At 37.6% G+C, this 15,251-nt stretch overlaps 1 protein-coding gene across 3 annotated transcripts in view; it reads left to right on the forward strand.

Annotated features, from left to right (window-relative positions):
• Positions 1–15,251, forward strand: part of COL11A2 (collagen type XI alpha 2 chain) — a 106,367-nt gene that overhangs the window by 38,531 nt on the left and 52,585 nt on the right. The window contains exons 5-13 of one of the 3 annotated variants that reach the window (XM_075186463.1): positions 2,699–2,830; positions 4,253–4,366; positions 7,786–7,995; positions 8,867–9,013; positions 9,565–9,753; positions 10,833–10,892; positions 12,769–12,810; positions 14,844–14,906; positions 15,030–15,104. In XM_075186463.1, coding sequence (XP_075042564.1) covers positions 2,699–2,830; positions 4,253–4,366; positions 7,786–7,995; positions 8,867–9,013; positions 9,565–9,753; positions 10,833–10,892; positions 12,769–12,810; positions 14,844–14,906; positions 15,030–15,104 — 1,032 coding nt within the window. The remainder of the gene's footprint in view (positions 1–2,698; positions 2,831–4,252; positions 4,367–7,785; positions 7,996–8,866; positions 9,014–9,564; positions 9,754–10,832; positions 10,893–12,768; positions 12,811–14,843; positions 14,907–15,029; positions 15,105–15,251) is intronic. The other 2 variants (XM_075186461.1, XM_075186462.1) reach the window with 2 other exon arrangements.

Below are 15,251 nucleotides of genomic sequence, written 5' to 3' on the forward strand. Positions count from 1 at the left end.
TATGCAAAGCCTTAAATGAGTAAACTTCAGGAATATGAATTGAATGAAATGCAGTACTTATTCTGGCCTGCAGGCGTCACTTTACCTGCTGTCTACATGTTGCTGTCTTTATAAACAACCAGCTAAACCTACAGACAGCAATAAATAATAACTTCTAAGGCTATAAAATAAAAATGTTACAAATTGCTGTTATTATCCATTGCTACCACTAGAGGGAGCTATGATGATACTTTGACTTGCGTTCGTTGTAAATATCTAATTTTACCACAAGAGGGAGCTCCTCCTTGCCGACTTTTAACAACGGGCAAAAGCCTCAAAGTAAATAAACAATAACTTTTAAGGCTATAAAATAAAAATATATATGTTACAAATATATGTTACAAATTGCTTCTTTCTTTCTTCCGGTCCCTGTTGCCTGCGCACATTTGATGCATCTAAGCGTGTCGAGTCGACTATTTCAACAGCTTTATATGCCCCTTTATATAAATAGCACCGCATTTGTTATTACATTATTTAACCACTAGAGGGAGCTGTTATCGCTTTTAAATTCTTTTTCATGACAGTTGAACCATTTGTCATGATGTAATTTTCATTCAACCATTCTGCTAGACATTACTGTATATCAATCAGTACCATAGAGTGTGTTGTCTGATTTTCACCACTAGAGGGAGATGTTTTGCGAAATGCGGTAATCACTACCTAATGTCAACTCGGAGTATTACTGGTTTCAGAACTGAAATATGTTTTACTACAGTAAGTGCTCTAAACAGGGCCAATATATAATGTTAAGCTTTACCGTTGATCTAAAATACTTGTTAACAACTGCAATAAACACCATTATGTTCGTCAGCTACTAATAGGAATTTATAATATGCTAACACAAGACTGCCAATAACAAATGCTGTTATAGCTCCCTCTAGTGGTAGCAATGGATAATGATGATACTTTGACTTGCGTTAGTTGTAAATATCTAATTTTACCACAAGAGGGAGCTCTTCCTTATCGACTTTTAACAACTGGCAAAAGTCTCACAGCAAATAAACAATAACTTCTAATGCTATAAAATAAAAATATATAAGTTGCAAATTGCTTCTTTCTTTCTTCCGGTCCCTGTTGCCTGCGCACAACTGATGCATCTAAGCGTCTGGACTATTTCAACAGCTTTATATGCCCTTTCTATATTTTATATAAATAGCGCTGCATTTGTTATTAAATTATTTAACCACCAGAGGGAGCTGTTATTACCATTGAATTGTTTTTCATGATAGTGGGACCATTCCATCATTCTGTATCTGCAGCTAGTCATTACCGTATATCAGTACTATAGAGTGTGTTACCTGATTTTCTCCACTAGAGGGAAATGTTTTGCGAAATGCTGTAATCACTGCATCCTGTCAACTCTAAGTATTACAGGTTTCAAAACTGAAATATGTTTTACTGCAGTAAGTGCTCTAAGCAGGGCAATTGTTTAATGTTAAGCTTTACCCTTGATCTACAATTCTTGTTGATAACTGCAGCTTCCAATAGGAGCTATGCTAACAAGACTGCAAATAACAAATGCTGTTATTATCCATTGCTACCACTAGAAGGAGCTATGATAGTACTTTGACTCGCGTTACTTGTAGTTATCTAATTTTACCACACGAAGGAGCTCCTCCTTCGACTTTTAACAACAGGCGAAGTCTCACAAATATTTTTGTGAAGTTTTAAACTACAATAATTATAATAAAAATCATTACTTTGTTTTATCACTAGATTTAGCTAGAATTTTCTATTAATCCCTTTTAAAATGAAATACGTTTTACTGCAGCAAGTGCTCTTAAACAAGCTAATGTTTAATGTTAAGCTTTACCCTTGATCTACAATACCTGTTGACAACTTCGGAAGCTTCTAACAGAAACTTATAATATGCTAAGAAGACTGAAAATAGCAAATGCTGTAAATATCCATTGCTACCACTAGAGGGAGCTATAATGATACTTTGACTTGCGTTAGCTGTAAATATCTAATTTTACCACAAGAGGGAGCTATTAAACGACTTATAACAACAGGCAAAGGCTCATTATTTTTGTCAGGTTTTAAACTACAATAAAAAAGATCATTCACCACTAGATTGAGCTAGAAGTTTCTGCTATTAATCCTTTTTACAATGATGGATAAAAAATATTCTGGTATTATACAAAATATTCTAAGATAGTTAGTATTTAGAAGTTTAATACAATGTAAGTAGGTTGGATATTGTATACATACTTAATACACAACCAGATATCTAAAAAGCATGTCTACGTCTCTTTAATGCAGCAAATGGTAAATTCATAAATCAAATTTATTCACATCTGAATAATATCATCCCTGTTTGTCATTTATTTTATTTTACTGAAATGAACAACATCAATTTAATTTGTTTGTCTTGTGTTACTTTGTGCTGTCTCCTTGTGATGGGGAAAGGATGACCTCTCCACATCTGCAGGTAATGTTTCATTTGTGGACACATTGCCATATCTGAATTTTGTGCAGGTTCTCAAGCTAGTCACCGACTAACAGAAAACATGCAGCATCCATGTGCTTCCATGTGAGAGATGTGGTACAAACAAGGTTTTCTATTCAATATTAGACAATTTCATGATGTTGCACATGCGATTGTCTCTTCATGCGATTGTCTCTTCATGTTGTGTAATTACTTTCCATTGTTTCTCAGGGTGATATTCAACAACTACTTATAGCAAATAATGCACAGGCGGCTTTTGACTACTGTGAACACTACAGTCCGGACTGTGACTCTGCCCTGCTCAACTCACCACAAGCCCAGGACCCTAACACCAGGCAAGATGTAAGTTTGGGGAGTCTCTTGGCAATTGGGGTACCCTCCACACTCTGGAACAACCCATTACATGTCCTCAATCCTCTGTCTCTCAATCATTCGGTTAGGGGAAACAACGAGGACATCTTACTGCTGCATACACTGTACTGTCCCTTTAACACAGATAGAAAAATAAATTAAAGGGGTTGTCACTTTCAGATAACTTTTTGGTTAGTAAGTATCTCTGTGCAACTTTAGCTAAATACATTGCTGTATTGTTTGGCTTCCTTTATATGAGCCAGTCACAGTTGTTTAGTTATGTTGGGCTTGGATACTATGTGTTATCTACCTTGAATACAATTGTACCTACAGAGCAATTCTGTGTCATATCCAAGGCAAAAAAAAGTAAATATTTTTGGATAATATAAAGGTATTTAGTAAAAGCTGCTGTGGAGAATGTACAAACCAATACATCAAAGTCATCTGACTATGGACAACACCATGTATTACATATATGTGTCACTGATTTATTTTTTAAAAAAAGAACTCATTCTATAGCTAAGAGAACAATCAACAAATAAATCCCGTTACAATCAACAAATCCCTCTACCCCAAATACAAATAAGATGGAAAGAGTTGGCTAAATTATTTTGGTCAAGTAGAACTAATTATTTACAAAAATGCTTGCTCACACCTTTGTACTTGCTCTGTAAACTCTCCAATCCTGCAATTATACACCACATATTGGTCTGTTTTGGCCAGTTGTCCACACACTGTTGGGAAATGGAGTGTGGTTCATGTAGGGATCAATGATCCTTATGGTTCTACCGTTCATGTCCATAGCCTGAGTGTGCTTTGATGAGATCAAAATGGAGCAATATGTGAACAAACCCTCGTAGAAAGTGAAATCATTTTTTGCAATCCCTGCATACTCCACATCACTTTATTTAATCAGTCAATACATCACAAATTAACAGTTTTAATATCCTGCTGCTCCCTGTCTTTACCCTCCAATTATCAACCCCAATCTTCTCTTTTCTTCTTGTAATAGTTGCTCATAGTAAACTTACTGTGTCAAGAGATTGAATAGAATGTAATCCTTGCTGAAATTACGGAGGTTGGTGGTGGACAGAGTGGGAGTCCTCGTTTTCTACAATGTAACTTCAGGAAGTTGCTAAAGTAATTGGAAAGCTCCATAAAAATGTTATTGCTTGGAATACTCCTGTACATTTGTCACATTTTACAGATAATTACGCAATTTTGCAAAGATCTATCGATGATTTGCACAATTTCCAGCAACATGAATAATCAATAAAAAAACAAACAGAGGTATTGGAAGACTTGGGCTCCGCACAATGTTCCACCACTTCTCAATCTCTTAACGATTCAGAACGGCATCTTCCTTCTCTACTCCCTCCGCTTACTACTCTCTTCCCCTCCTGCCACATGTAGTATTCAGAGGAAGAGGTGGAGTATTACGAGTATCCGTACTATTATGACAATAAGGAGGAAGGGACGCCTACCCCACCTACTGCGGGTGCCTTTGAGGGGGGTGCGGTTGAGCAGGTAACCAGTGGATGTGTCCGTCTGTGCATCCCGGTGTTCTGTGTCACTCCATCTCATTCCATCCGGCATGTGTCACTGATAACTGGGGGCTGCCCAGCCAGGAACGTGGGTCAGGATTACAAAGATGTTCCATGTTATTGATGGCAAAGAGAAAGGCAATAATGATTAGCGAAGTGTTTTAAGGACAAATCAGGATTAAATCCCCATTTATTGAATAGAGTTAGTAGCAAAAACTAGATTGTTACAAGCTTGTTTGTCCGCTTAATTGTTCTATGTCAGTGAGCTGTCACTGTGTGTTTTCTTTTTTGGAAGGGGGGGGGTTTATACGTGTTAATGTCTTTTCATACCTGAATGTCCTGTATGTTCTTGTTTTCATATACATAGAACTTTTTAAACTAATTTGATTTGTGTTCTTACATTGTTCATTTCATTTCCTGTTGTCCTCATTAATTAATATATACATTTGTTGGTATCCTCATTTATTAATATATACATTTCCAGTTGTCCTCATTTATTAATATATACATTTCCTGGTGTCATCATTTATTAATATATTAATTACCTGGTGTCCTCATCTATCTAATATATAAAAGCCTAGCGGCGTGTGTTAGTGTGTGTGTGTGTGTGGAAAAAAATACCGGGTGACAGAGTGCTCAAGCTGCAGCGCCACCTGCTGGGCGGAGTTATATACTACACTGACCTACTAAATTCTTAGCATTATCTAATATATAAAAGCCTAGCAGCGTGTGTTAGTGTGTGTGTGTGTGTAAAAAACTATTTTCTCAGAAAGGGCTCATCCAATTGACCTGAAATTTGGTATACTGACATTATTTGACAAAAAATTATAATAGTGAAGTCAGTTAACTTCCATCATCCCCCCTTCCCCCCCGTGGGAGGGGTAGTAAAGGCTAAATTTACGAGTTGAGGGCTCAAAATCATTTTTGTGAGGTAATTTTACCTCATGAACACACATGCTGTGTTAGTGTGTGTGTGTGTGTGTGTGTGGAAAAACTACCGGGTGACAGAGTGCTCAAGCTGCAGCGCCACCTGCTGGCCAGAGTTATATACTACACTGACCTACTAAATTATTAGCATTATCTAATATATAAAAGCCTAGCGGTGTGTGTGTGTGGCGATGAAGATGACAAGAACCTTTTTAACACCTTAAGTAGCTTGATTTGACTAGAATGCATGAGTATCATGCACGGGTTAACTTGTTAATATACACATTTCCTGGTTTCCTCATTTATTAATATATAGATTTCCTGGTGTCCTCATTTATTAATACATTAATTCCCTTGTGTCCTCATCTATTAATATATATATATTTCCTAGTGTCATTATTTATTTAAATTTACATTTCTGTTTCCTGGTTAATTCATGTTTTGATCATCTGAGTTCAAAATATGTAGACTAATTTATAATTATGCTCATTTCCTGTTTTCTCATTTAATTGCTTAGTATATCAATTTCCTTAATCCCCTTTTATCTCACCCTTTATCAATATTCAGATTTCATCTTGTCTCATTTATTAATATTCATATCCCCAATTATTAATATATATATTTGTCATACTCATTTACTAATAGTCACATTTTGTGTTAAAAAATTGTTAAACATGTCCTGTCTTCTCATTGATGGCTATTTACATTTCCTGTCTTTTGCATGTATCACCCGCTTTATTAACATTCACACTTCCTGTTTCCTCATTATTAGTATTTTATTTTCCTGATTTCTAACTTATTTCCTGATTGTTCGTTCCACATTCATTAAGATTCATACTTCCTGGTTTTAACATCCGTTAATATTTACATTTCCTATTTATGTGTGTATTAATATAGACATTTCTTGTTTCTTCGTATAATAATATTCACATTTTCCTGTTTTAAATATGTATCTTTTCATTTACTAATATTCACCTATCCTGATTTTGATATGTAAGTCCTTATCTAATATATAAAAGCCTAGCGGCGTGTGTTAGTGTTAGTGTGTGTGTGTGTGTGTGTAAAAAACTACCGGGTGACAGAGTGCTCAAGCTGCAGCGCCACCTGCTGGGCGGAGTTATATACTGCACTGACCTACTAAATTCTTAGCATTATCTAATATATAAAAGCCTAGCGGCGTGTGTGTGGCGATGAAGATGACAAGAACCTTTTTAACACCTTAAGTAGCTTGATTTGACTAGAATGCATGAGTATCATGCACGGGTTAACTTGTTTATTAATAATCATATTTCCTGTTTCCACATTTATTAATATCCACATTTATTTTGTCCTAATTTATTAATATTCAAATTTCCTGTTTCCTTATTAATTAATATTGGCATTTCCTGTTTGCTAACTCTTTTCCTGTTTCACCATTTATTTCTCTGTTTTCAAATAAATCTCCTCATGTATAATAGTCACATTAACTGGTTTCTACAGGCATCTGCTCATGTATTTATATTTACATTTCTTCTTCCACATTCTTCTCCTAATGTATCAATATTGACATGTCCTGGTTCCATAGTTACCTCTTCATTTGTCTTATCATATCCATATACTATTACAATAGATGAGATAACCTTCTTAGCTATAGTTTGGTTTATTGAATACCCATGGTCTGTACACATTTTCCATTTTTATGTTTCTCAGACATCTGTTTTTATTCTCACAATCATGAAGCATTTCCATTGTATCTTCAGTTTTTTTGCATTTCCATTATATCTTCAGTTTCAGTCTGTATATTTTATTTGTTGTATGTCCAATCATTTATTTTTTTATGTTGAAGTATACTTTCTCACTTCCTTTGTTTTTTGGTGTACGTAACAATGCTTTCTCTGGATCAATTTACGTGACTCTCCAGACCTCATATAAGATTCGTTATGGGTTTGGACTTTTTTATAGTAAATATTAATTCTCCTTTGTAAACTTCAAAGCCGTGGGGAATATGGAAGGTGGACAACACCAACGACCTTTCATACAAACCCAAGGTCACACAATTTGAGAAAGTTCTGTTGAAGTAAATTGAGGCCAGAATGCTCTTTTCCATTTGTTGTTTACATTTTATATTTGTAATCCTAAAGTTCAGTTTAACATCGTTTAGAAAGGCAGAGTGTATCACTCCGTGGAACCAGAATTTAGCAGCAGTCAGGGTGCAGAATATTGCCTATTCCACTCTTCTAGTTTAAGGACTGCCTTGTAGCTATTGTTGAGATGGGACAGAGAGTACTCCCCTTACTTTTCCTTGCTGGGCGACACCTAGTTCTTGCATCCTTTGAACGTCGTCTGTTCATCATATGTTTAATTCATGCCTGTTTCTCTCTCTCTTTCTCTCCAATCCATATTTTTTTTGTCTGTGTGCCACATGTTCAATGTCACTACCTGCCCTGAAAACCCCATGTCTTCCTTAATGACCCTATCTGCCATGGCCACTGGCAGAAAAACAAAGCCAAAAACCACAAACCACCAGCCAAGGCGAAGCCAAAGGTGCCTCCTCCAGCCAAGAGTACCGGCAAGCAGAAAAACGGTGTTGTGGGCAAGGCCCCCGCCAAGCGCAACACCCCTGTGAAAAATTCTGTGGGCAAGGCCCAGCCAAAGAAAAAATTGACTGGAACCAAGAGGAGGAACGTGGGGAATGGTTACCAGCAGGTAGAGCAAAAAACAAAGTATGCAGATCCCAGGGGCATGATCTGACATACATGACACCCCCCCTCCCCACAACGTTCCCATGATCCCATCAAGTTTTGTTTGAAGGGATATGGGCGGTCTACATGGAGATGTTTATGATATTTGCTTGTCTTTATTTTACAACACATCTTACTAGTAGTATCTTGCTCCATGCTTGCTGCTCCAAGCTTGGGGCTCATTCATTGTTGTCTATGCAAAAGAAGAGACCTCCGATCTTAGCAGAACACACTGTTGCACCATGCTGTCTATTCGAACTGGGGTATATGTAGCAAAAAGTAATAATTACAGATAAATATTTGTAAACTATGATAATTGGTCGGGTATTTCTTGATTACTCTTATTGTATCTAAGGCTGTTACCAATTATTGTGGTGTTCTGTTTATTCAGGGGCCTCTCTTTTGCCGTTTGTGTAACTGTTGTGTTACATTGAGTACATGAATGAACGCATCTGCCCCTTTCCACCCATTCCTGGATGGGCGATCATCACATGAGAACATTCACCATGGTATTCATTATCTGACACTCCCTGTCTGGCCAAGTGGGCTGATAATGACCTGAGTGAACTTGTGATGGGAAAGAAATGTTTGTACTCCTCAAGCAAGAGGAATAAGTTGATAACACACTAATGCTTGCAATTTTTTCTTCTTTTCTTCTCCCCCATGACCTTCACTCAATCTGAACAATTCCATTATTATTTTTATTATCTTTATTCTGGCTTTTCTTTTTTATGTCTTCCTCAAAATCCTCCTTTCTCAATGTTCTTATTGCTTTTCCTTCGTGCTTTGCCATTCCTTTGCATTTTTCAACTCCCTTATTCGCTGTGGTTACCAAGGACCCTTCCCTTGATGCTGAACCTATCATGACCCCTGAGCCCACCCTGTTAGAACAGAGCCCTGATTACACTGCACCACCACACGAAGAGGATGTTTATGAGTTTTGGGAGGAGGAACCTACCAAGGCAGTATCACCCACACCACAGGTAACCACTGGCTCTTCCACCGAGCAATGAGGGACCTCACTTTTATGCAATTATGATTGGTCAAGGAAACCACCTTGGAATCTTAGTTCTGATCCATAAGCTGGAAATAAAATTAAGTTACTTGTAGATAATAACAGAATAATTTTTTAGCTCTGAAAATCCGAGAATCCCAATGTGATATAATCCTTACCCATTCTGCTGCTTATGGGCCCCTGTCCAACCACTCAGTCATATTTCGTAGGCCGAGCCTCCATTGAAATGTTTGTAGTTATTAGGCATAACACCACAAGTGGTACTATGCTAACATCTATTGTGATTACAGCTTCTTTGTCATGATATTCCGGTTAGTGGTGGACAATAATGGTCTGACATTGTCAGAAATTACGATTTATTATTATTATTTATTATACACTCCGTCCCGTCCTTCTCAAGAATTGGTCCACTTACGTATCTTGATCTTTGTTCAATACCTATGATTCTATATCCTTTTATATTTTCTTCCTATCGCTCTTTCCTTTATTTTATTCTTACCTTATTTGCCCTTCTGAAAGGAAAAGGAACAAGATCTTTCTACAGCTGCCAAGGGTAGTGATGTTCTCATAGAGGAGTATGTGACTGGAGAGGAGGAAAATCCGACAGTCGGACTGGACTATGAGTATGTGTACAAGGATTATCATGAGGGATCGGAGAGCTCACACCTGGGTCCAGTCCTCTCCGCAGAGACTCCTGAGAGTGGAGGTGTAAGTCTCACTTCCTTAAGCTGAGAACATCAGGTTCTATCAACTTTGTGCGAGACTTTTTCACCCAAAACTTCTGCCCTCCTTCTCTAGTCCTTGTGTTTATGTTTTTATTCCTCATGTCATCTCCTTGTTTATGTCAGTTCCTTTGTCTTCTTCGTTATCATCATCCTTTAGTCTAGTCACTTTGTTACTATTCCCATTTGTCACTTTTCATTCCCCCTCCATGTGACATTTTGTGTTTCGTCTACAACCTCTCTTCGTCGATGACCATATTTATGTGTCTACTTGTTCTCCTTCTGAATGTATGTCGGAGTTTCCTCTACTCTGGTCTCCTCCCCTAGTGTCACCTGTCTCTTGTCCTCAGCTGCTTTTAGTTTCTCGTCATATCTACCTTGTTGTACAGATACAGTTTATGATGTCACTATGACTCCGTGCTCTGTTATGGGATGTCAGAAGTGGAATAATCCAATTGGCGTCTTGGGTGACCAAGGGTGTAGAGGTGCTCGATGTCACCTTAGTCATGAGGACTCATCACGGATTCCATCTGACTCTCGCTTACGGCATCATAGAATTCCCAACATGCTATGGAATTTTATGACCCCGTTACAGAATGTTTCAATACCTGAAACATTGCAACTTTGCTGATTAAGAAGTATTACATTGACAACTTCCACTGCTTTTATCCCTATATAATCGGGGGCACTGTGGAAAGTAATATCATATGTAATGTCTTCACATATGTGCTTGTTTGTCTGCATAGCATGATCTGTGTACGTGCTCATATTACAGTGGTAACTACATAAATTGAATTAGTGTAATAGCTATTAAGGCAAGGTTTGCTGTTAGTTATTGCCTCTTAGTTATTGTCTATTTTACCTGACAATCCGTGAGTAGAATGTTGATCTTTTAAAGTGGCAGATGTTTATACGCAATTTTTATTTTTGTGCTGGTTATGCAAGACGCGGGTATGAAAATAGGGGTCATTTAGAGGGTGTAGCAGAAACTAGTAGGGGAAACCCTTAAAGTCTGATTGATATTAAATAACTGCGTCTTTGTGGTTATATGTGTGCTACCCTCAGGCTATCAGCGGACCCCGTGGAATTAAAGGAGAAAAGGGGGATCCTGCAGCTTTGGAGGCGGTAAGTAGAGTCTATTATAAAATAATATCTTACAGCATATACAGTATTTACAGAGTAGCACAGTGCCTTTTGCAGGGAGGTGCAACTTCAGGTTAAAGATTAATTAAAATTTAACTTTTTTAACTTCTTCCAATCTGGGAAAGTCAGCGCACAACAGTTCCGCCATTAGTTCAAGGATAACGCATGACTTTTGCAACTAACCAGATAGCTTTGTTTGACCTGTGCCACTAAAATAGTGGCTAATAGAAGGCTTTGGAATCTTTGGATTATAAAGAAGTGTGAGAACTATCAATCCTTCTAAAAAAATTAAAAGTGGAGGTGCTGCCCATAGCATCCAATCAGATTGTAGCTATCATTTTCTAAAATGTACTAGGTAAATGATAGCTAGAATCTGATTGGTTGCTCTGGGCAGCACCTCCACTTTTACTTTTAGAATGTTTAGTAAATCTATCCCATAGTTTATTTATGTCCTCATTGTTTTAGGTGGTGTGTGATTGTCTATTTCGGTCCATTTAAAAAAGGCCTCGTATATTTGTGTAACATGATGCGATAGGAAAGTGTTGTATAAGAGAATACACAATGTGAGACACACCTAGATATTAAGTTATATTAAGATATTAGTTATTAGATATTAATAACTTACTGATTATATACTCCCACGCGCGTATCCAAGACTTCGCCCGCGCTGCCCCCTCCACTGGAACAAGCTCCCTCCCTCCATCAGAACTTCCCCTAATCTGTCCAGTTTCAAACGGGCCCTAAAAACCCACCTTTTTCTTAAAGCCTTTCTGTCTCCCACTTAACTTCCTACCTTATCTTCTGCCTCTGTCCCCCTGCTCTCCCTCTCTCCCCTGCGTCTCTCTGTCTGTCCACCCCTCCCCTTAGATTGTACGCTCCTCTGAGCAGGGCCATCTCTCCTCCTGTTTCCACCACTTCTAACTCTGCTCTCCAGCTACTTAGCCCTCCTCCTCGAGGGTCCTCCACCCCACGTCCACTCTCGCTCCCTCCTCCCCCCTGGGGGTCTCCCTGTCTTCCGCGCCCTCCTTCTTGGGCCCCGTCGTTTGCGGATCCTCCCTCCCCCTTCCCCGCCCTCTATAGCTGTGCATTGAGCTAACTGAGTTGCTGTGTTTACTGTACTGTGCTGTCTCCCATTGTATTGTAATTTTGTTTGTCTCTGTACGGCGCTGCGGACGCCTTGTGGCGCCTTATAAATAAATATTAATAATAATAATAATTATATATATATATATATGGGACAGTGAACTACTTACTGTAAATTATTTGGATATTACAAGTTAAGGAACAGTTCTCTGACCATCAAAAACTAAACACTGTAATCCCAGTGCTCTTTCATGCAGGTCACAGAAATCCGAGGTGACTTCTGATATCCAGAATAGTTTACAGTAGGGCGCGTGGTTTTCCCTAATACACTACTTGTCCTACTGAACACAGAAGTGATGACATCAGTACTCCGGGTTTACACAGATATTATTTACAACAGTTATATATATTAACATCACTTGTTTATTATATATATATATGTATATATATATATATATATATATATATATATTGGGATAACTATCTCCAACTACTTTTTACAATGGCAGTTTACAATTTTTGGGCAAGATGTAACATTACTATGTTGTATATATTTGCTTGCTGGCCAGATTCCAGTAAGTTCTTAGTAAAGGCTTGAATCTCGAATACAGTAAATTAATTCGGAATGACTTGTAGATTGCACACATTTAGTTTTTTTGGACCAAAAATTGAAGATTGTTCTGTTCATGACATTTTTGTGCTCTTGATATGAAGGTTACAGTTATTTAGTGAGCTAATGATAATTCGATGCCATTGCCATCTTTGTCTTTGCCAGGGTATGTTGGTTGAGGGTCCACCAGGAAAAGAAGGACCCGCGGTACGTATTATTTTCCTATATCTCGCGCAGGGTTGGATTTACAGGCTAGCAGCAGACATCGTCCCTCCTACATGCCTGATAATATCCTGACTGATTTCAGTTGGGGACAATAAATGCTGTGAAAAATTGACCAATAAATGTGTGTGGGGAGTAAAGACCCACAGTAGAGTGTTTTTCTTGCATTTTTTCAGATGATTTCAGCCCATATTCTGTTGAGTGAACCAAATTCCCTAAAGGATTCTGGACTACAATAAAAAGCACAATAAAACCACAGATGCATCTCACTCGTAAAACAGAAAGCTTATATAAATAGCACAGAGAGAGCTTTTCTTTTTGCACAAAAGTGCCTATTAGACATTCATAGGTGCACTAGTCTGTTGCCCCAGATAATCAATCTTTACTTACTTTTGTGGCCATGTGGGTCTGACTTAAATATGTGAATGGGGGATCATCATCATCATTTATTTATATAGTGCAACTAACAACACTGGGATTTCCTCCATACAAACTCCACACAGATAAGTCCCTGGTCAGGAATGGAACTCATGACCTTTGTGCTGTGAGACAGAAGTGCTAACCACTGAGCCACCATGCTAACCACATGGAAACAGTAATAATGTCAGTGTTCAACTTACACCAACTTTAAGATCAAACCCTGTTTTATACAACTTGTTTATTCTGTATAAGCTTTCTCGCACACAATCTATCAATCCAGAACATCTCTGATACGGTATACAATTGCTGCCAGACCCTTCTAGTATATAAACACTTTCCAACATTTGGCATCAAAGCTCGGTAAACCCTGTGTTTCAGCCCGTAAAAATGTTTACCCAAAGAGCATTCTTTACATTTCTTTAATGTCATTTTACTTTCTCCTCTGTAGTAGATTTGAGTAATGTTTCCTTTTACATTCATTACCAGGATTGTTGATTTCAATAGAACGTGTATGGTTGATGAAGTCTTAACTTCACAGGTCTCTTAGATTACCCCACATAGGTGTGATCACAGGGTCTTTTGATCATATAAATGACATTACACAAGTCACAAGTTTAATAGATGTTCAGTTTCATTTTTGTGCCCCATACTTGGAGAAATTACAAACTTTTTATAATAGAGTTTCAATTCTGGTATTATAATCAAGGTAAAGTGCCTTCAGAGAAGTGAGCGAATGTATCTACCCCAATAACACCATCATTAATGCATATATCCTTGTACAATTTAGTTAACAGGAATGCTTAAACATCCGAGCCATTGGTTCACCAGTTTGTAATATTGGCCAATGGAAAAGGATAATTTTTTTAATTAAATTGGCTTATGTATCAGTTGTAGCGATGAAGTTAATATGTTCAATGAACAATGGACTAATGCCATTTGATCAGACTTTCTTACCAATATTGCAATTTTTCAAAGTCTGTTGAGTGACCACATATGAAATTTATTTTTTGGGTGATAATTTTAGTTTGAGTGTCTTGAAGCTCATCTGAAAACATAATCCAATGGGTTCCACATGTGTAGGATGACTGTGGACATACAACAAATTGTTTCTGTCCTTAGGTTCCCTGTACAGATCTGTACCAATTCAGCTATCACTAAGATTAACCTACACATCAAGATACCACAAATTCTCAAAAATCTTGAAAATCGCTATATGATGTTATACGATTTAAAAGGAGGAAAATTCAATGAAGTTCCCATGTATAACTAGAAACTCCCCCTCCTAAAAGTTTCTTGACATCTTGAATATCCTTTATAATAAACAAGACCAGTAACATCTGCATCAATAAAACAAGTTAAAGGCAAACATTGTATCTTTATATACAAGTTCAGGAACTCCCCAGTTCAATGCAAAGTGAATATGATTGCAGAAACAAATTCTGTATGCTGTATCTATAGGGAGTTGCAATAGTCCAGATGGGAAATGACAAGGCCATATAAAAAGTACAATAAATGAGTAGGCTTGTAAAAAGAGGAGTTGACGGAAATTTGGAGAGGAAGAAAGGTATTTATGACGCATCCTATCATATCATTCCCAGGGTCTGCCCGGTCCTCCCGGAACACATGGACACCCCGGAGTCGTTGGAGACCCTGGAGAGAGGGTAAGAAAAATGATCTTTGAGTGGGATTCTGAATTCACTTGTTTTGTTTTTAAAATCACTTTATTACATTACATTACAGTTATTGTTTATTTATTATTAATATTCTCTCTTAATTTATTTTAGGGTCCCCCAGGCAGACCAGGTCTTTCTGGAGCTAATGGATTGCCAGGACAGCCCGGTAGTTCCGTCATGCTTCCGGTAAGTCTTTTTGTGGGAATAAAGAAAGGAATAGGGGCATTTTGGAACTTTCATGTTGGGAATATAGAACATATAATTCTAATGTCCATTGTTATTACCCATAATGCTTCAATGAATCTTAGTAGGTGAAATATGAAGGGCTGATAT

Source organism: Mixophyes fleayi, chromosome 9 (genome assembly GCF_038048845.1).
Source record: "Mixophyes fleayi isolate aMixFle1 chromosome 9, aMixFle1.hap1, whole genome shotgun sequence".
NCBI classification, from domain to species: Eukaryota; Metazoa; Chordata; class Amphibia; order Anura; family Limnodynastidae; genus Mixophyes; species Mixophyes fleayi.